This window comes from Octopus sinensis, unplaced genomic scaffold (genome assembly GCF_006345805.1).
Source record: "Octopus sinensis unplaced genomic scaffold, ASM634580v1 Contig14966, whole genome shotgun sequence".
In the NCBI taxonomy this organism is placed as follows: domain Eukaryota; kingdom Metazoa; phylum Mollusca; class Cephalopoda; order Octopoda; family Octopodidae; genus Octopus; species Octopus sinensis.
Genome location: NW_021833450.1, coordinates 31,481 through 52,375, shown reverse-complemented (window position 1 = coordinate 52,375; position 20,895 = coordinate 31,481). Strand labels below are relative to the sequence as shown.

The 20,895-nt window shown below is 35.2% G+C and overlaps 1 protein-coding gene across 1 annotated transcript; it reads left to right on the top strand.

Moving 5' to 3' along the window:
* Positions 1-282: 282 nt before the first annotated feature.
* On the top strand, positions 283-20,093 carry LOC118761543. The gene is made up of 4 exons (XM_036499568.1): positions 283-444; positions 13,866-14,096; positions 19,144-19,239; positions 19,857-20,093. The coding sequence occupies exons 1-4, from the start codon at positions 375-377 to the stop codon at positions 20,045-20,047; spliced, it is 588 nt and encodes a 195-aa protein (XP_036355461.1). The 5' UTR covers positions 283-374; the 3' UTR covers positions 20,048-20,093.
* Positions 20,094-20,895: the final 802 nt, after the last annotated feature.

Sequence of the window (20,895 nt, the reverse complement as noted above, 5' to 3'; positions counted from 1 at the left end):
TAAATAATAGAATGGATTAATTATCCCTACATTATGGTAGTAACAAATTTATCACTTCTTCCTGGTAAAAATATCAGTATTGATCGTCAAACATTTAATATTCTCTCTCTTTATATTATCTATTTCGAAAATCTTTTATTTTCGTCTTCGTACTTTGGTTGTTTAATTTTCCTGACTTTGTTACAGTTGAACATCTGAACTATTTTATAAAAGTAGGAAACTGTCTTCTCAAGGAAGGTAAAACATTGATGACACTTGATGTGGATGCCTACGACTGTTCGAAGAGGTGTTTTGAATCTTCTGCATGTAAATCCTTCGTGAGCAGAACGATAAGTCCAAGCTGTATTTTATACAAAGATGACGCAACAGAGAAAATGCTAATAGGCGCAACTAATACCGATTTTTATCAGTTGAGAAGATCTGTGCCGACCAATTATACAGACGGTAAAAAAATTTGAATCTTCTGGGTTTATTTCATTCCTTCACTTGTATTCTATGTTTTAGTCTAAAGAGAGACAATACTGTCAGCATTTGAAAAGTTGCTGCGATTTCTCTAGTCTATGTAGATTGGTGTGTGTTGAAGAATTATTGTATAGTTTTGTTCCGGAGTGGTGGTTCTAATAAAGGTTTGACTGATGCGTTTAGCACAGAATTTCGGATTGAGACACGAGATTACCAAAGAGAAAAGAGAAAAGGCAACGTTTTGTCAAAAGGTTGTGTGTTTAGGTTCAGTGAAAGAGAACGTTTTCGTCACGTGACTGTCAGTAAATATTCTCAATATCTTTGATGATGAAAATAATGCATGTCTGGGGTGTAATATATAAATTGTGTGTAGATGACATTAGTCTGTGAGGGAGACGAAAAGATATCTTACACTATATGAGGATATGATACGAGTTTTACTTAAATTACGTAAAATAATTACAGAAGATTAACTGAATGTGTGAAACACAGATTTAATTTTTTTCACGTATAAAATGAAGAAATTTGGAACCAAATTGGGTAACTCATCCATAAACGAATGAAAATCCTCAACCTGGATCAAATCAAAATTGTTCACAATTCTGATCACCTTTCTTTCTATCTTTCTTTCTTTCTATCTTTCTTTCTTTCATTCTTTCTTTCTTTCTTTCTTTCTTTCTTCCTTCCATCTCTTTTCTCTCGCTTGCTTTATTGTTTCAGATGAAAATCAATCACGTTGTATTTATTATTTTTTAGTTCTACGCCGTACACTTTGCTAATCCAACGCTTCATATACAATATTTTTCGTTTGTAAGCTGGGTTCGTTGCCTCCATTACTAAATTCAAAATAAACAGAATTATTTAGTTTAAACAAAATATCTTCATGTCTGCGTGTACGAGTCAGATTCAATGAGAGAAGGCGTAAGAGAGAGAGAATGTGTGTGTGTGTGTGCGAGTGTGTGTGCGTGTGTGTGCGCGTGCATGTGTATGCGTGTGTGTGTGTGTGTGTGTGTGTGTGTGTGCGTGGGTGTGTGCGTGTTTGAGTGTGTGTTTGTTTGTGTGCTGTTGTCAGTATTTTGATCGGGATCTGTTAAACATATCTTTAGAACCGCTATGTCTAGCAATGATGTCCTTCGCATAAATCTCACTTAATATTTCGAAAGTGTATTCATTTATTTTGCAGTAAAATATTCTTGTTAGTTTTCTTTTTGTCTTTTCTTGTTTGTGAATATTAAACTTTCATTGAATTAAGTTCACCAGCAATCGCCACGTCGTCCTATTCTGTAAGTTAACAAACATCAATATTTCCTGCTGTGACTCTTGCGTTCCGGCGCTCCAAATGTTGCAGCCACTCAGTCTATGGCATGAGTTTAGTTCGAGGTCCCATATATCTTTCAATTAGAAAATTAGAAAATGAAATAAATCTACTACTACTGCTAATAATAATAATAATAATAATAATAATAATAATAATAATATAATAATAATAATAATAATAATAATAATAATAATAATATTGGCAACAGCGAACCCAGCAGGACAACTGAAAAAAACAACCGTAGAAAACTGGAAGATCTACTGTTTTCTGTGAGTAATTTGAATTTCCCTCAAAATAAGTTTAAAAACGTACATATCTACAGCTCATACAAACGTACACCTAACAAGAAAAATTAGAAACATAAATATCTCCAATTCTGTGTGAACATTTACATTTAGTCGTCTCTCATGACTATAAGAATGTGTAAAATTGCCTTTTAAATTACCTTTTATTGTAACAACACAATTAAATGCACGATAAAAAGTTATGGAATTAAGCACCTACTACTATATACATACAACTGAATTCAGAAATTTAAAAATATATACATAACATTGAACTCAGAAAGTTTAAAAAAAAAAAAAATCATCGACGAAAACATCAGATAATATGTGTGAGTGAATATACATATACATATACATATGCATGTGAAGAGGAAGAAAAGAGAAAAGAAAAAGGAAATTAAATAAATAAATGTAAACAGGTTTGACCTTTTACTGACCATTAACGTCCTTTGTCTCCACCATCTGCCGAATCTATTTATAGACCCAAATAGCATGAATTCTTTAACCAACCATTCTCCCACACAATGGCAGTAGGAGTGTTGATGGTGGCTGTGGCTACACATAAAACAATATCATTGATGATGATGATGGTGATGGTGATGTTGCTAATGATGGTGATGGTGGTGAAGGTGATAGTAATAACAATAATAACTGACAGATCCCGTCTTTTTCCCTTTTTTTCTTTTTCTTCCCCGTATTTTATTCTCATTATTTCGAACTAATACAGGCAGAGTGAGCCTTGAAGAAAGGAAGAGGAGGAAAAAAAATGTTCGGAGATAAAACTATCAACAAAAAAAATACAGACGAATATATATCTGCTAGCCTTAAGAAGCTGCGCTATGAGCAATGCTTACATGTAGAGAACCCTAAACTGACAGATCCATCTCCTAATATAAGAATGGAAGCTCGTCATGCTTCAAGGTCAACAAATCAAACAATAAACCGCATTGGTCGTTGCGCGGATTACAAAAGACCACGTACCGAAAATTTAACCAAATTCTGATTGAAAAATCAGCTACTGGATCAATCTTCTCAACACACAGGGGCTGGACGTACCCCACAACCGGAATATTCCAACAGATGGCCATCCATGCTCATCACCAAATAATCAAAAGAAAAAGAAGGAAAAATGGTCTAGGGAAGATATAAAGAAGTTCTTGAGGCCTTCTACCATGCCATATATTTCCCCACAGATAAATCTAACACTGTACAAGCATACTTAAACTGGAGACAGAAACACCCTGAAGTAAGACCCTACATAGACAGTAACAAACTTGCCAACGTCAGCAGAAACATTATAAAAAAAAATTACTGACTGAAGTACAGATTGATCAAGTTAGACAAGCAATATCGGATAAAATGAACGAAGCTGCAGCTAGAGAAGATAATACAGAGGAAATAATTATAGACCAGCCCAGGGCTGATAAAAACGAAGTGAGGATTGAAAGAGTTAGTATAAGTGATAGGCAAAGTGAAATACTCCCTGAACCAATCATAAACACTAAGACAGATGAGCATCAAATAGATAAAGAAAGTCACACAAATATTGACCCAACAGAATTACATGAGCTAAAAAATCAAATCATGATTGAATGGCTGAAAATTAAAGAAACCAGCATGGACGAACGTGATACACTCCCTAAAATCCGCAACTCTAACCAAAACATGAAAATAATTGGTAAAATCCGGCTTGCACTTAAGGATATAATTTCAGCTAATGATATTGATGTCACAAACCTCAACCACCTATACTATGCATCCGCGAAAATCTCAACGATCCTATGCGGTGTAAAGATTAGAAAACCGCAACATTCCCACAAAAAGCCTTCTGGCAAGAGCGTCTGCAACAACAAATTAAAATATTTAGATCTGACATTAAATATTTGAAAATCCTTAAGGCTCACAAGACTACCAAACCTACAAAAACCCAAAATTAATGAAAAAATACAATATGAAAACTATACTTGATATTGATGCCACCATAGAAACCATCAAACAAAGGTATCTGCCAAAGCTGCCCGCATAGCGAGGTATGAAAAGCGTGTTAGATTTTTCAAGGACAACAACATGTTCAAAAATAACCCCAAGAATTTTTACAGGAAGATAGGAAAAACAGCGTTTACTGCAAGGTCTGTACCATCAAAAGAAGAAGTGCAGGGATTTGGGAATAAAATTTGGGCAGAAGAAAAAACACACAACGAAAAGGCCCCTAGATTGACAGAATATCTACAGAATTGGACCCCTTAGAAGAGCAAAAGTGAGAGGGTGTCAAGGTAGAAGATATAAGATCTGCTCTCAGGAGGTCAAGCAAATGGAAGTCTCTAGGAAAGGATAAAATTCCTAACTTCTGACTGAATGCCTTCCCAGAGAGCCATGAACTGCTAACAGAACTGTACAATGATGTTTTGAAACACCCTAGTAGGATGCCTGCTTGGCTAGTTAATGGGTTAACATTCCTGCCTCCAAAAAGTGAAGAAACAAATGAACAAAAAAACTATAGACCCATAACCTGCTTAACAACTATGTACAAAACGCTAACATCTGTCCTGACGGAATATACCTATAGTTTTTTAACAGACAGCATCATATTCCCTAATGAACAAAAAGGATGTAAACGTGGATCCTACGGCTGTAAAGACCAACTACTCATCAATAAGATGATCTTAGAAGATTGTCACAAACGACACAAAAACTTATCAATAGCCTGGATAGACTATAAAAAGGCTTTTGATAGCCTATCACATAGCTGGATTAGGAAATGCCTGGAAATGTATAAGATAGCACCTACTCTGCGAAACATCTTGACTGTAAGTATGAGATCATGGAGAACCACACTAACTCTGAACAGGGACAATGAATCCCTAAATGCTGGTGATGTAAAAATTTCGTGTGGCATTTTCCAGGGTGACTCACTGTCACCACTCCTCTTTTGTTTATCTTTAATACCTCTCTCAAAGCTGCTCAATGACGCGCAGTACGGGTATAACATGTTTGATAAAAATATAAATCATCTCATTTACATGGATGATTTAAAGCTTTTTGCAAAACATGACCAACAACTCAAGGGCTTACTAGCGATAGTCAAACAATTCAGTGACGACATCAGAATGCAATTCGGCCTCGATAAATGTGCAAAAGCTACCTTTATCAAAGGAAAAATGACAGAAACATCTAACGTTAACCTTGACCAGCAGAATGTCATAAAAGAACTAGACCCAGCGGAGAGCTACAAGTACCTAGGGGTAATTGAAGGGAACGGAATAAGGCATTCAGAGATGAAGAAAAGGATCAGGAGAGAGTGTTATCGAAGAGTGAGAGCAATACTCAAGACAGAGCTGAATGCAAGAAACAGGATCGAAGCGATCAATGCATTAGCCATACCAGTCGTGACTTACAGTTTCAATATTGTTAACTGGTCAATTACTGAAATATGTAATCTTTACAGAAAAATACGAAAACTGTTGACAATGCATAGAATACACCACCCTAAGGCAGATACAGAACGACTTTATCTGCCAAGAAAAGAGGGAGGCCGTGAGGACTCTGAGGACTGGATGTTAAAACTTGTCTCAAAACATGAAAAAACAAGAAAGCATCATACTCAGTCACAAAACAGGCAAAGGAATATCTAAGTGAATTCCGAATACAACCAATTTCGGAATTAGAGATAGACATACAAGAAACAAGCACAGAAAAAGCTAGGCGCATGAAAACCCGTGCCAAAACTGCGGCCTTAGATATTCTGAATAATAAATGGCAAGAAAGACCTCTCTATGGCAAATACCCAAAGAGAGCGAATAATGCAGATATTGACAAAGCCCTGACCCATCAATGGCTAATGGCCTCTGGCTTAAAATCTGAAGCAGAGGGGTTTATCATAGCAGCTCAAGATCAATGCCTACCAACAAGAAACTACCAGGCCAACATATTAAAGAACGGCAGTAGCCCAACATGTCGTGTATGCCGACAACAAAATGAAACCATTGATCATGTTGTCTCCAAATGCAGTCTTCTAGCGCCTACAGAGTACCTCAACAGGCATGACAGAGCTGCACAATATATTCACTGGGTAATTTGCAAAAACCTGGATTTGCCCCATGAAAAAAACTGGTGAGAACACAATCCACCTCCAGTGCTTGAAAATGACCACATCTCACTCCTCTGGAACTTCACCATTCAAACTGACAGGCAGATAGATGCAAATAGGCCAGACATCATATTGAAAGACTTCAGACAAAGAACATGCCTCCTCATTGATATGACTGTCCCAATCGATATAAACGTATCTGTCAAGACCTACCAAAAACTGAGCAAATATAAAGATCTTGAAATAGAAATCAGCAAAATGTGGAAGCTGAAGACTAAAACAATACCTGTTGTCATAGGTGCCCTGGGAATGATAGCGAAAGGGACTGATTGCTACCTAACTCAGATACCAGGAAACCCCAAAATGGCAGAAATTCAAAAGATAGTGCTCATGGGAACTGCTCATATCCTACGCAAAATACTCTCTATGTAATCCCAAGGTTTAAAACAAACTTTTTTAAAATTTTTTTTATGTATTAGACATTCACTAGTACAACACCAAAAAAAACCCCCCAAATATATGGCACAGAACTTCCAACCTGTTGTCCCTTGAGGTCTCTGGGTGAGACTTGGAGCCAACTTGTACAGACATAAAGCAAAAGTCAAACATAGAATAATAATAATAATAATAATAATAATAATAATAATAATAATAATAATAATAATAACACCGGGGACGGAAGAGAACACCGGGAACGGAAAAGAACACCGGGAACGGAAGAGAGAACACCGGGGACGTTTAAGATGTAAGTAGGAAAATACAGAGCTCCGAAATCTATCCACAAACATCGAAAACAAGGACATCCTATGGAGCCAAAGATTTACTAACAAAGAATTGGACTGTATCCGAGTAAGTAATACTAATTGAAATTTATTACTATTTTTGAAACGAAATGATGTATTTTGACTCGATATTATCTCCACCTCTAACACAACACATGTAAACATGCGTGGAACATCACGATCATCCCCGACCCCAAACACCATGTACAAAGGAACTACGAAGAAATTAAATGCCACCGATACTATTCAACCCAAGAATAACAATCGAGCGGTACGTACATTAAACTTACAACAAAAAATGTACGAAAAACTACACGTGCGAAATAATGTGACAACAGAAATAAACGGACCGGTACCCTACGAAAATGACGACCGTCAAAATAATGGGCCGGACGTTGTACCTCATGTCCCGCAAATAAAAACCAAAAGACGTAAATGGACACGTGAGGAATACATTTCTATCTTACACGCATACTTCACAGCAGTACTCTACCCAAAAAATGAAAATACAACAACACACATATAAAATATGGAAGGAAAATAATAGAGATATAGACTTGGATACAGCAATGAACCCTAATAAATTAGCTAACGTACGAAGATACATTCTCAACACAAAACAAATATCAGAAATAGAAATAGAACACCTAAAAGAAAACATACACCAGGAAAATGTAGATAGAAGCCACACAACAATGCCCAATAATATAAACACTGAAACTGTAAAACACGAAGACAAACGCAACATTCCCACAAACACGATGTAAACAACGAAGGGGAGCCTAATGATTATGATAATATAAAAAATAAAATAATCAAAGAACTGAAAACCACAGAGCTCAAAATGGACCACCGACCATACCTCCCAAGAATCAAAATAAACAAAATAACAACACCAATTATAAACAGCATAAACCTAGCCGTCACTGAACTGATAGCCACTGAAACAAAAAAAAGTGATATCACTGAGCTAAATAACCTAATATACGCAGCAGCCACTGCAGCCACAAAAGAAGCTGGATACTCACCCAAACCCGCCCAAACAGGAGTACCACCACCCAAACAAACCCTGTGGATAAATAACATCCAAAGCAAAATAAAAAAAATTAGAAAAGACCTGTCGATTCTTAATGAAATCAGCAAACAATCAACGCTACTGAGCAACAAAAAGAGAACAAAAATACTCCGCAAATATAACATCACACAGAAAGATTTGCCTGAAATAAAAGAAAAGCTGAAGCAAGATATCCTTGCCAAAGCACAAAGGATCTGCCGGTACGAGAAACGCCAACGCTTCTTTGAAGAAAACAAAAAGTTCAACTCCAACCCCAAAAGTTCTACCAAGAACTGGGAAAAAATAAAATAGAAGTCACTGCAGCACCAACGGCAGAAGAATTGGAAGAATTCTGGGGAGAAATATGGTCGGCGAACGAACCACCAAAAAAAGGAGTATCAGAATAACAAACTCGGCATCTGAGCAACTTTGGACCCCCATAACAACTGAAGAGGTCACCCAGGCACTGCAAAAACTAAGCAACTGGAAGGCACCTGGGCATGACAAGATCCCCAACTTCTGGTTGAAATATCTAACAGGAATGCACAAAAAGCTGGCTGAAAACTTTAACAACGTACTAGCAGAGCCAGAGACAATGCCTGAATGGCTCACGAAGGGGAAAACCATCTTAATTCCCAAATCAAATGAAACAGAAAAACCAGAAAACGACAGACCAATAACCTGCCTCCCTACTATGTTCAAGGCATTTACTGAAGTGATATCACAAAGGCTGAACAAGCACTTGGACGAAAACAAACTGTTCCCAGAAGAGCAGAAAGGATGCCGCAAAGGCTCATATGGCTGTAAAGATCAACTAATGATTAAAAGCCATAACTGAAGACAGCCACAGAAAGAAGAAAGGCCTCAGTATGGCCTGGATTGACTACAAAAAGGCGTTTGATAGCATCCCCCACACATGGATCCTCGAAACACTAGCCATTAACAAAGTAGCACCAACAATCATAAAATTCATAGAGCACTCTATGAATAAATGGCAAACAGTCCTACACCTCCAAACAAAAGAGGGACTCTGAAAACCAAAGACATCCCCATTAGAAGAGGAATATTCCAGGGAGACACGCTCTCTCCACTCCTTTTCTGCTTGGCACTGTCACCTCTATCTGATATGCTAAATAGAACTGGATGCGGATATAAATGTTACGGCAAAACGATCAGCCACCTTTTATATATGGATGACCTAAAACTATACGCTGCAAATGACAAACAGCTGGAAACACTATTAAAGACAGTTCATGGATTTACCAAAGAAATAGATATGAAATTTGGATTAGAAAAATGCGCCAAAGTAACCATGAAAAAAGGAAAACTAGTTAAGAGTAGCAACATCACACTAGATAAAACTAATGAAATAAAAGAATTAGACCAAAGCCAAACTTACAAATACTTAGGAATCCATGAACTAGATAAGACACAACACACACAAATGAAAGAGAAAATAAAAAAGAATATTATAGACGAGTTAGATCAATACTAAACACAGAGCTCAATGCTAAAAACAAGATAATAGGTATCAACACTTTAGCTGTTCCAGTTATAAGTTACAGCTACAATATCCTTAACTGGACACAAAATGAACTGACCAAAATAGATAGGAAAACAAGAAAAATACTGACAGGATCTAGGATGCATCACCCAAACTCTGACATAGAAAGACTATATATACAACGTATAGAAGGTGGTAGAGGCCTTATACAGCTGGAAAACTATTATAAAATAACCACCATATGAAAACTGATCCAGATTATAAAATAACCACCATAGGAAAACTGATCCAGATAGCGGCAAAACACGAGCAAAACAAAAACCTGTTCTCAGTATTTAAGGAAGCTGACAAATACAAACAAGAAATCATACCACCTAATAAACATGAAGAAGAAGAAGATGAAGAAACAACAAAAGCTATAAAACAAATGAAATCCAAACTAAAAATAGAACAGCAACGAACCATGATAAAACGATGACAAGAAAAGCCCCTTCATGGTAAATACTGGACTAAACTAAACGCAAAAGAAATAGACAAAGAAAAATCCCAGCAATGGTTGAGAAGCTCAGGACTCAAAGCAGAAACAGAGGGATTTTTAATTGCAGCACAAGACCAAAGCCTCCCCACCAGAAATTACCAAAAACATGTAATGAAAAGAAATATTACAAGTAACTGCAGAATATGTGGAGATGGACAAGAAACAAAAATCATATTATCTCTAGCTGCCCAGTCCTGGCTAAGAAGGAATATATTCACAGACATGACAGAGTTGGAACCTACATACATTGGAATAACAACAGAAAAAAGATGGTATAGGCACACACCAGAAAAGGTCACAGAAAACGAGAAAGCAACCATACTCTGGGATATGCCGATACACACAGATAGAGAAATTAAGGCCAACAGACCAGATATAGTTGTCAGAGATCATGAAGAAAAAAAATGCTTTCTAATTGATGTATCAATACCGGCTGATGACAACGTGTCTCTAAAAGAAATGGAGAAACTCTCAAAATACAAAGACCTGGAAATAGAGGTAACTAGAATGTGGAATCTGAAAACAGAAACAATTCCTATCATTAGGCATGATAAAAAAATATTCAGACAAATACATAACAAAAACGCCAGGACTTACAAACACATATAACATACAGAAAATTGCACTACTAGGCACTGCACACATCCTACGCAGAACACTTTCCATACAATAACCATCAGAGCATCACAACAAATCACAGCACATACCCAAGGCACACAGAGCTGTGCTCGGTAGTGAAGTGAAAGCACGCTATAAAAATAAAACTACTGAATAATAATAATAATAATAATAATAATAATAATAATAATAATAATAATAATAATGATGATGATGATGATGATGATGATGATGATGATGATGATGATGATGATGATGATGATGATAATAATAATAATAATAATAATAATAATAATAATAATAATAATAATAATAATAATAATAATAATAATAATAATAATAATAATAATAATAATAATAATAATAATAATAATAATAATAATAATAATGAATCTCCAATTATACCACTCTAATGGAGTACTTGCCTCAGAAAATATAAACATCAACTGTGGAATTTTTCAAGGTGACTCACTTTCACCTTTAATATTCTGCATAGCCCTAATACCCCTTACAAGTGAATTAAACAGAACAGGGTATGGGTATAAAATTGCCAATAAAAATATAAGCCATCTATTTTATATGGATGACTTAAAACTTTATGGTAAAGACAATAATGAACTTGAAGGCCTATTGCGCACTGTGAAAGCATTCAACGATGACATCGGGATGGAGTTTGGACTTGAGAAGTGTGCCAAGCCCACTTTCCAGAAAGGGAAAGTGAAGACCACAAATTCAGTCGTGTTAGATGTTGACACAGTCATAAGAGAGCTTGAGCAAGAACAAACATACAATATTTAGGGATAAATGAAGGCTCTGGTATTCAGCATGCAAGCATGAAGAGAAGATCAGGAAGGAATGTTATAGGAGAGTTCGTGCAGTCCTGAAATCTGAACTAAATGCTCGTAACAAGGTGTTAGCTATAAATTCCTTAGTAGTTCCAGTTGTTACTTATAGCTACAATGTGTTGAACTGGAATATGAGTGAAGTAAAGAATATAGATAGGAAAATACGCAAGCTGCTGAGTTGTAATAGGATGCACCACCTAAAGGCAGACGTAGATCGCCTTTACCTTCCCAGAGCCCAAGGAGGTCGAGGCCTGATCCAATTTGAACTAGCTTACAAAACAACCACAATTGGACTGGCCAAATATCTCGAAATAACGAATGATTGGATGCTAAAGCTCGTGGAAAATCACGAGAGACGAAAGAAGCTTCATTCTATCATAAAGGAAAGCAAAATATTTGCTATTGATCTCGTGCAGGATACCCAAACTGAACAACCCGAGGGAAGTACGGCAACTATTGTTGCAAAGAAGGTGGTAATAATGGCAACGAAAAAAGCGCACGACAATTGGCTGATAGGTGGGAGGAGAAACAAGCAAACATTGACCAGAAGCAAACCCATCAGTGGCTACGGAGCTCAGGGCTAAAAGCAGAGAGCGAAGGTTTCATCCTGGCTGCTCAAGATCAAAGCCTATTAACCCGGAACTACCAGGCCAATGTGATGAAAAATGGAGCAGACCCAAAATGCCGATTCTGCAACATGATTGAAACAGTGAACCACCTAATCTCTGGATGTAAAGTCTTAGCACCAGTGGAGTATAAATTAAGACAAGACAGAGTTGGCCAATATCTACACTGGCTAATAAGACGGCATTACAATATCAAAACTGCCGACAAGTGATATAATCACCACCCTGAGGCTGTAACTGAAGGAGAAAATGTAACCATTCTGTGGGACTTTCCAGTACATACAGACCGAACCATCAAGGCCAATAAACCAGATATTGTTGTGAAAGACCAAAACAATAAAGTTTGCTTATTGATCGACATGAGCATCCCCTGTGATCATAATATCTCAGCGAAAGAGTTTGACAAGCTCAGAAAATATAAAGACCTACTCATTGAAATTGAGAAAATGTGGCATCTCAAGGCGGTTACAATACCAGTGATCGTAGGAGCACTAGGAATGATCAAGAAGGGAACCGAAAATTACATGAGAATGATCCCTGGCTTACCATCCCTGCAAGAAGTGCAAAAGATTGTCTTAACTGGTACATCACACGTATTGAGAAGAGCATTATCGATGTGAGAACTGTTGCTGCTCATGTATTTTAATATAACTTTAAAAAAAAAATTTTTTTTAAACGAACGAACTATTGAGTTTGGTTTAATGGCCTACCAATGTATTCTATGAGTTTCTTTGTCCTAGGAGTCGGGAAGACGCTCGGCAAGAAATGGAAGCAAATTTGAAAGAAGAAAAAAAGTAATAATAATAATTATATTATTATTATAATTATAATTATAATTTCCAGTTAGGCACTTTACCCACTTGTTCCTTTCCTCGTAATTCAGTCTTGATAGTTCCTATCCATATTGCATCCCTTTTATGCACCAGACTGTTTCCCCATAATCCGCTCCAGAACTCCTTGGTTTGGTTTGCATCAGGAGCAACATTTTCCTTATTGTCTCCTTCTAACGTTTGGAAGAATTGTTTCGGGTTAGTTTTGAAAAATCTGTTCTCCTCGAACTGCATATTTCTGTTCACAAATCATCTGACCTTCAAGCTTTTTGCCATGATCCTTTGTTTTAACTGCTCTATTACTGCATCAAATCCGTTCTTCCGTATTCTATATTCCTTCTCTAATTCTTCTCGGTCTTTCTTTTTCCCATTTTTCCTGTTTCCTCTTAACCATTGCTCAATTTTTTTCTAAGTCTTACTTTGCCCGTATTAATGCGTCGTTTCTTTTGCTCCACCATTTTCTGTTCTCCTCAGCTAGTAGCGCATAGCTCGAAGATTCCTTGTTTGTTTTATGTCATCTATCTGGACGAATGGTATGACAGTATTTATATTTTGGGGTACTTTAATTATCATTCTCCTAACTTATTATTATTATTATAATTATTATTATTATTATTATTATTTTCATTTTTATTAGCATATTCTTTCACTTCTGTTTCCATTTCTTGCCGAGTGTCTTCCTGACACATGGGGCAGTGAAACGTATTGTTTACATTGGTAGGCCATAAAAACAAACACACCAGATTATTCATTTACAGAGTCAAGTGATAGAGAAAAAGAGGAAGACATTATTTTTGTTGTTATTGTTGTTGTGTCTTTACCCAATATTTTTCATTTATTTATTATTTTTCATTAATCCAAAATAAAACGAAAACGAAAAGAAGGAAAAACTTCATTTGTCCATTTTCTCCTTTCAGGAAAATGTCCGTTGGATATAGTTGACAGTGCTTATCTCCCTAGTCGCAATGACGTCGGTGGATTGCATGGTCTTAATTATACGACATGTTTGTACAGCTGTGAAACAAAACCAAATTGTCAGTCGTTTGACTACCAAATATATACAAAAAAATGCTTTTTGTCAAGTAAAACTCATTCTGATCACTTTTTGAAGTTTGGGACAAATGGTGTTTACACTGAATTAAACAAAAGTAAGTGCAAAGTTGCTTTATATTTTATCGGACTTTTAGTCACAGTATATTTGGACGATACTGAGGCCCCACCTTTAGCTTATTATGTTATTCCAATAATTTCTTTGGCCTTAAAGGATGTGAGTAAACTGATGGACTAATTAAATACCAAACTATTGATCACTCATACACACACACACACCACACACACACACACACACACCATATATATATATATATATATATATATATATATATATATATATATATATTTGTTTGTACTCCACCTGCCTTCGTCTTTTGTTTATTTTGGTAAACTTTCCCGTTATATATATATATATCGGAGTAAATACGCTGAGCAGTGTTTACGTATAGTCACAATTAGGTTAGTTGAAATATGTTTGTCATATATTTCAACTGCTAAAGACAAATACACCGTGGAGAAATAAATGTGAACGGATCGAATAAATGTAAACTTTTTTTGGCTAAAAAAAAATTGCAGATTATGTTCAAATCCAAGATCCCTAACTCTCTATTGAACCCCAGGTCAGAAATTTCAGTGGTTGCATGCATATGTATAAATATTTCTTGAAGAACTGGAAACTTCCACCTATTTCTGACTGGCTTGTTATCTTTTTCAGCCGTATCTTTCAAGGTGTCAGTAGCATAGCTCTTTTACCTTTTTTACATTATATTTTTGACAGTTTAGTTTCTATTTTCGTTTTCCGTTGTTTACTGTCTGCGTTTTTATATGGTGCCTTCTCAGTTTTTTCGCGTTTCTACTATTATTCAATTTCTTTCGTTCGTTATAATATTTGGTTTGCGCCTGAAGAATATGTTTGAGTGTTCTCAACATATGAAACTATTAGTAGCGCTTTAATAATGTATTGTGACCTTTAAAGGAATAATATTTATCTTTCACTATACGGATCAGCACATTACATATAAAAGTTCAATTAAAGGTTAAACTTCATTAACGGATAATAAAATCCAATAAATATAAAGGTTTATTGCCTATTGGAAAAAGTATTGGATATTGCATTTAATATTCAACTGTAAGATGAACCGAGATTTTTATATATTTAAGAAAATAAGAAAATAGAGATAAATAGAATAATAATTATTTATTAATTACAAAATTGGATATCGTCTCTGACACTGTTTCGATTCAAGACTTTAGAAATCAATCAGTATAATTAAAAAGATTTTAAAGTTGAATCCCATCAGAGGTGGGGAAAGATATACCTTTACATTTTCATATTATTGTGTGTTGAGTGTAGGGAGCAAAACTTTCCGATGTGATTCAACTTTAGTATGTTTTTAATTATACTAATTAATTTCTAAAGTCTTGAATCAAAACAGCTGTCAGAAATGATGTCCAAATTTGTAATTAATAAATAATTATCATTTCATTTATCTCTGTTTTTTTATTTTCTGATATACAGATAGATAGATAGATAGATAGATAGATAGATAGATAGATAGATAGATAGATAGATAGATAGATAGATAGATAAATATAGATATATGGCAAATGAAAGACGGAAGATGGAATATACGAGAATTTATTATCAATAGCGACATTTGTTTCGACCGTGCTTTACCAGTGAGCTATCAGGTGTAAACCGTTCGCATTATTATCTAACACACACACACACCACACACACACACACACACACACACACCACACACACACACACACACACACACACATATATATATATATAATATATATATATATATATATATACTGGGTGCGGCATCTAAATTATGCAAATGAAAATAACAGTTCTTTAAAGTAAAGAATATTTCTCAACATAATGTGGCTGTCCTGGAAAGGACATCGTTTCCAGATGGCTATACGACACAATATCTGTGTCCTTATATTTTCGAACAGCGAGTCCAGCACTCCCATCCACCACAGGAAGATATAACGACACAAATATTGTGTCGTATAGCCATCTGGAAACCATGTTTCCTGAGGCTAACAACAGTAACAATTGTCCCTTCCAGGACAGCCACATTATGTTGGCAAATAGCCTTTACTGAAAATAACACTAACATCTCAGTTTAACATATTTACCAAAATTACATAAAAATATCTTAAAATACTAAAGAGTTAATTTATTCAATAAAATTGCCATTGGCTTCAACCACATCCTCCAGACGACTTTGGAATCTTCTGCAACTCTTCTGGGCGGGCTTCTTGCCCAAAATATAAACAACTATACAGCTGATCTGAGAGGAGGCAAGAGTTGGGGCAAGGTTTCCCATAACGTATCGGTAAGTTGACTTACGATCAATTTCGCACAGATTTCAAACACATGGCTGAGAAACTAGATGTCGTAGCAAACGCAAAGGACCACGGTAATAGGGCAGCCTGCTCGGTATTTTGGTCTACCACCGACCGACAAAATGCTAAGACTTGGCGGAAACAGGAAGAGTAGCTAAAAGCTGCTAAACGTATCAAACACTGCCTCCGTAGGGGATTCATAAAGTGGTCTGAACTAGAAGAAGAATTAAAAACATGAGGTTTAGACCAAAGAAGATCGAGCTTTTCAGTATCCACTAAAATGGTTATGCACCGTTCAAGACTTATAGCAATGGACTGAGATATCAACGATTTTAAAGGGTAAACATCACGGTGTCCCATATTTATGAGGAGAAATAAAAATGTTCCCTGAATGAATGAGAAGATCAAATCCTTAAGTTTCATAGGTATGCCATCTGTGCAGGGAAACAAATTAATTTTGAACTTTCACAGATAGTAAATATGGTCGAAGTCTCTTCGACATCTGATGTGCCCAGGAGAAGTCTTGGGATGTTGTTACACCATTTATATCTTGAATTCTTCGACATATATCGCGACGGATGTACTGCAAAATGTCCGGCAGGAAAAATTATGTTCATCAATGCATCGATCTCATCAGGAAGGATATATATAACAGTGCGTCCATCGAAATATATGTAGAAGAATTCTACATACATACCTCAGTATGTATGGTCCTTGTTATAAGGTATACGGTAGTAGGTAATTTAAAGGTAAAACGGTGGTTTAATATATATAAAGACGATAAGAAATGGAGCAATAAATAACAGTGATAAGTAAATCATTGGTGTTTTAAAGTCATTATTTAATTAAGATGAGAATATGCTTAGAGTTGTTTCAGTATATCAAGCTGGGGTAAATTTGCATTTACCTCATTGCAATTGATAGACATCATCATAACGATTATATGGCAAAGATGAATAGAAGGAAAATAGAAAGAAAATGTAAGGAAAGGAAAGGAAAAACTGGAAGAATGTTTGTTAGTTCAATAGTCTTAGATTTTAGGGAGGTCCTTAATTCAGTATACCAGTTGGAGGATAGAAGAGAAGAGAGTTAGTTAAATCCTTGGTCTTATAATTAATTAGTCTCATAATTCCAAATTCCACGTGTCCGTAGGTTCTAACATCTAATGCTAATTACTAGTTGACCGCCGGTGTAATCCGAGTGACTTATCGCTATTGGAGATATCCGTTGTAGTTATTTGGACCTACGTAACACTAATTTATAGCTTGTAAGTTAGTTCCTGTATTTTCAATGGAAGCCGTAGTATAAGGATAAAGTTATTATTTAAAATATGTACGATATAGTGTGTATAATGGGCTAAGTAAAGGAACAATAGAAAGGGTTGAAGAGTGCATAGAAAAACAAGATCGATGGGAAAATTATAGCATTAAAATGAATCGGTCGTCTAGTTATTAAATGAAATTAAATTATAGGAAAATACCGTAGTATGTAAAATAAGTATACAGTTGAGTAATTAGTTTATAATGAGGAGTGGAGTTGAGTAGTGCTAATTGGTACGTGGAACAGTTAAGGGGAGGTAATAAGAGGTTAAACAGGTTCGCTTATAACCTGTAAAATGAGGATTAGCGATATTTCGTGGATAAATAGGGTTTGGCGATATTCGTTGGAAGAGAGGCGTGAAATTATTTTGCTGTTGCTTTGTACTAGTCCTCTTTTAATAAAGTTGGGATGGTTACTCAATGCGTTTATATATTTAAGGTTTGTATTCGATTTTATGTAGGGTTCATGTTGTCCTGTGGTTAGGCTGCAATAAGCGTCTAAGTAGTTTATAGAAGTATGTTCCTTTTCTATAGTAATAGTTAGGCCAAAATGTTTTCTTGGTGAGTTCTAATCTCCTATTTGAGATGTTTTTCAATATAAATAGTGCGTCATACCTGTAGAGACAACCCTTGATCTCCGAGAATTCTTCCTGTAAATTTGATAAGTAAATTCCTACTAAGTCAGTTATCTGTGATGAATCTGGTGCTCGCATAGTGATATCGAAGTTATTAGGCGTGTCCTTCCTTACCTATAGTTTGTTATCGAAATTCATTATGGATTCTCTCGCTTCTAAGATTACTTTAATTTCATTCATCGCTAGTTGATCCACTTTTCACTGCAATTTATTAGTCCATTTCTTATCGTATATATATATATATACATATTTATATATATTAATAAGGATAATATCGATATTTAAATATCGATCTTATCAAGTAGCCATCATGGGAATAAATACCATACAAAGGTAATAATTATTTAAAACTATAAATTAAGGTACCTGAGAGATACCACCATGCTGAAATACCAGTCAAAACCCTGGCCCTAAAACCACCTTAAATGTTCATATCGCGCCCATAGAGAAGACAGAGAGACAAAATAAACTAGCAATATATATATATATATATATATATATATATATATATATATATATATATATATATATATATATATATATATATATGTATGTATGATTGTATGTATGTATGTATGTATGTATGTATGTATGTATGTATGCATGTATGTATGTATGTATGTATGTATATGTATATGTATGTATATTATCGTATTATTAATTAAATTTCATGGATAGACTTTATAAATAATTAATGCAGCGCTACGCGAGTTTCCACAAATCACAGTTTTCTTGCGATCATAGTCCGTATTTCGTAGTATGATGGACGTCGGGTGGATCATAGTTCCTGCGTTCATTTCATCATTTTTATTCCATTCCAGAACTTTGGAATGACTTCAGACAGTCACATACACTGGAGAAGATTAATTCCGTCGGTTGTGGTGTAAGAGTTCTCGACTCTTATTATTTCGTTGAAAGTAAGACCGTTTTTATTGAGGTTTTTTGTGTGTGTTCTTTGTTTCTGTTTCTTGTTCATCATCTTTAATTCATTGATCTTCTCTCTCCTGTTCTTGTCGGCAAATTATTAAATTAATAAATATCTCTTTCTTCCTCATTGCATCATTACTGCTACCTAGAGTTTTAATACTTAGTTAAATAGATTAGCAGTGAATTAATAATTAATACCCTTGCAAATGATCCACAGGTACATTTAAAATCTGCTAGATGGATTAATATTAATTATTAATTTGCCCAGAAATCCCCCAATACAACTCGCTGATAATACGAGAATCTCTCTACGTCCGAGATCATCAGCTACATACCCCTTCTCATTCTCCCGCCATACGTGCTATTTCACCAGCCAGATTCTTCATCAATTATTATTCCGATACTTCCTTTCTAGATTAGGTAACATTCAGGAATTCACTCCCTACTCACGCTAACTTAAAGATGCCCAAACGGAACATCAATAAAATCGATCTATCGAATCATTAGACCATATCTATTCGTTTCCCTTGTGCCTTGTCACTGAAGAGAAATAATTTCATTTATGTTCTTGTATTTCTTGTGATTTCGCTTTCATTTTTTATTGCAGAAAAAGTAATTAATGATTCGACTGCTTATTCAACTTTTTCCTTCAAACAAAATCCATATCACAACCTTGTAACCGAGGCCCAGGTGGATGCTCACTCGGTTCTGGATTGTTCACGTTTATGTATGGTATCTTCTACATGTACCGCCTTTTCATATACTAACACTAAGTGCGTGCTAAAGAAACTGGTCTGAACTTTAATGGAATTCACCCCAAAATTATTTACTTCTCCATGAAATGTGAGCAAGACTCCAACGGATCACGTTTGCTAATAATAATTCTATCAGATAAAATGCGTGTTTCATTGTGAATAAACTCAATTTAATTCAGTTAATTCTTTTGTTAATTTATATTTATTCCTAACGTTTTTCGTTCTAAATTAGTCTTCTCTTATAAATCCATTCGCACATTTGAAGGTTTATAAGATTATTAAATTTACTTGAGTACCAATGAAGCAATTGGGTGTTATTTCATCGACCTTCAAAGAATGAAACACTAAGTTAACCTGGACAGCATTTTGTTTCAAAACGTAACGGGTCTTAACTAAATTCTAGAAGCAGTTAAATCGAATCTTTAACACTTCTTACCCATCATCTAAATAATATATGAGATAAAATAATTGCATTTGATTGATTTCTCTTAAAAAGTGAAATCATTTGTTATTCAAACTAAAAAAAAAGAAAGAAAACAAATTAAAGAAAAATAACATGGAAAACTTTTCTGAAGAATATGGTAAATAGTCTACGGGAATTATTGTACGGCCATTGCAATGTAAGTAAGCACCGAAAACCTTAGGTAATATGATTGTTAATTTGAGTTTTACCTCTGGTCTCTCAGAAACTATTTAAGTTGGCAAGTCTAAATTAATTTTATCAAGGATTACAAAGTGAAATTAAAATAAAAAATTTATGTTCTTCTCTATGGATGAAATTTTGCTTCAGCAACTTACTTGCAGCTTATTAGCAGAGTGAAATACAGTTAAAACGAAAATAAGAAATCAGTCATACGAAAAACGAAATTTAATAGACATTCGCTCAGAAAC

What these genes read in the sequence shown, in the direction of transcription:
- LOC118761543 (XM_036499568.1), top strand. Translation starts at nt 375, where the DNA reads ATGCTAATAGGCGCAACTAATACCGATTTTTATCAGTTGAGAAGATCT. An exon ending in GCCGACCAATTATACAGACG is followed by an intron (nt 445 to 13,865) that starts GTAAAAAAATTT and finishes TTCTCCTTTCAG; the next exon opens with GAAAATGTCCGTTGGATATA. An exon ending in CTCTTATTATTTCGTTGAAA is followed by an intron (nt 19,240 to 19,856) that starts GTAAGACCGTTT and finishes TTTTTATTGCAG; the next exon opens with AAAAAGTAATTAATGATTCG.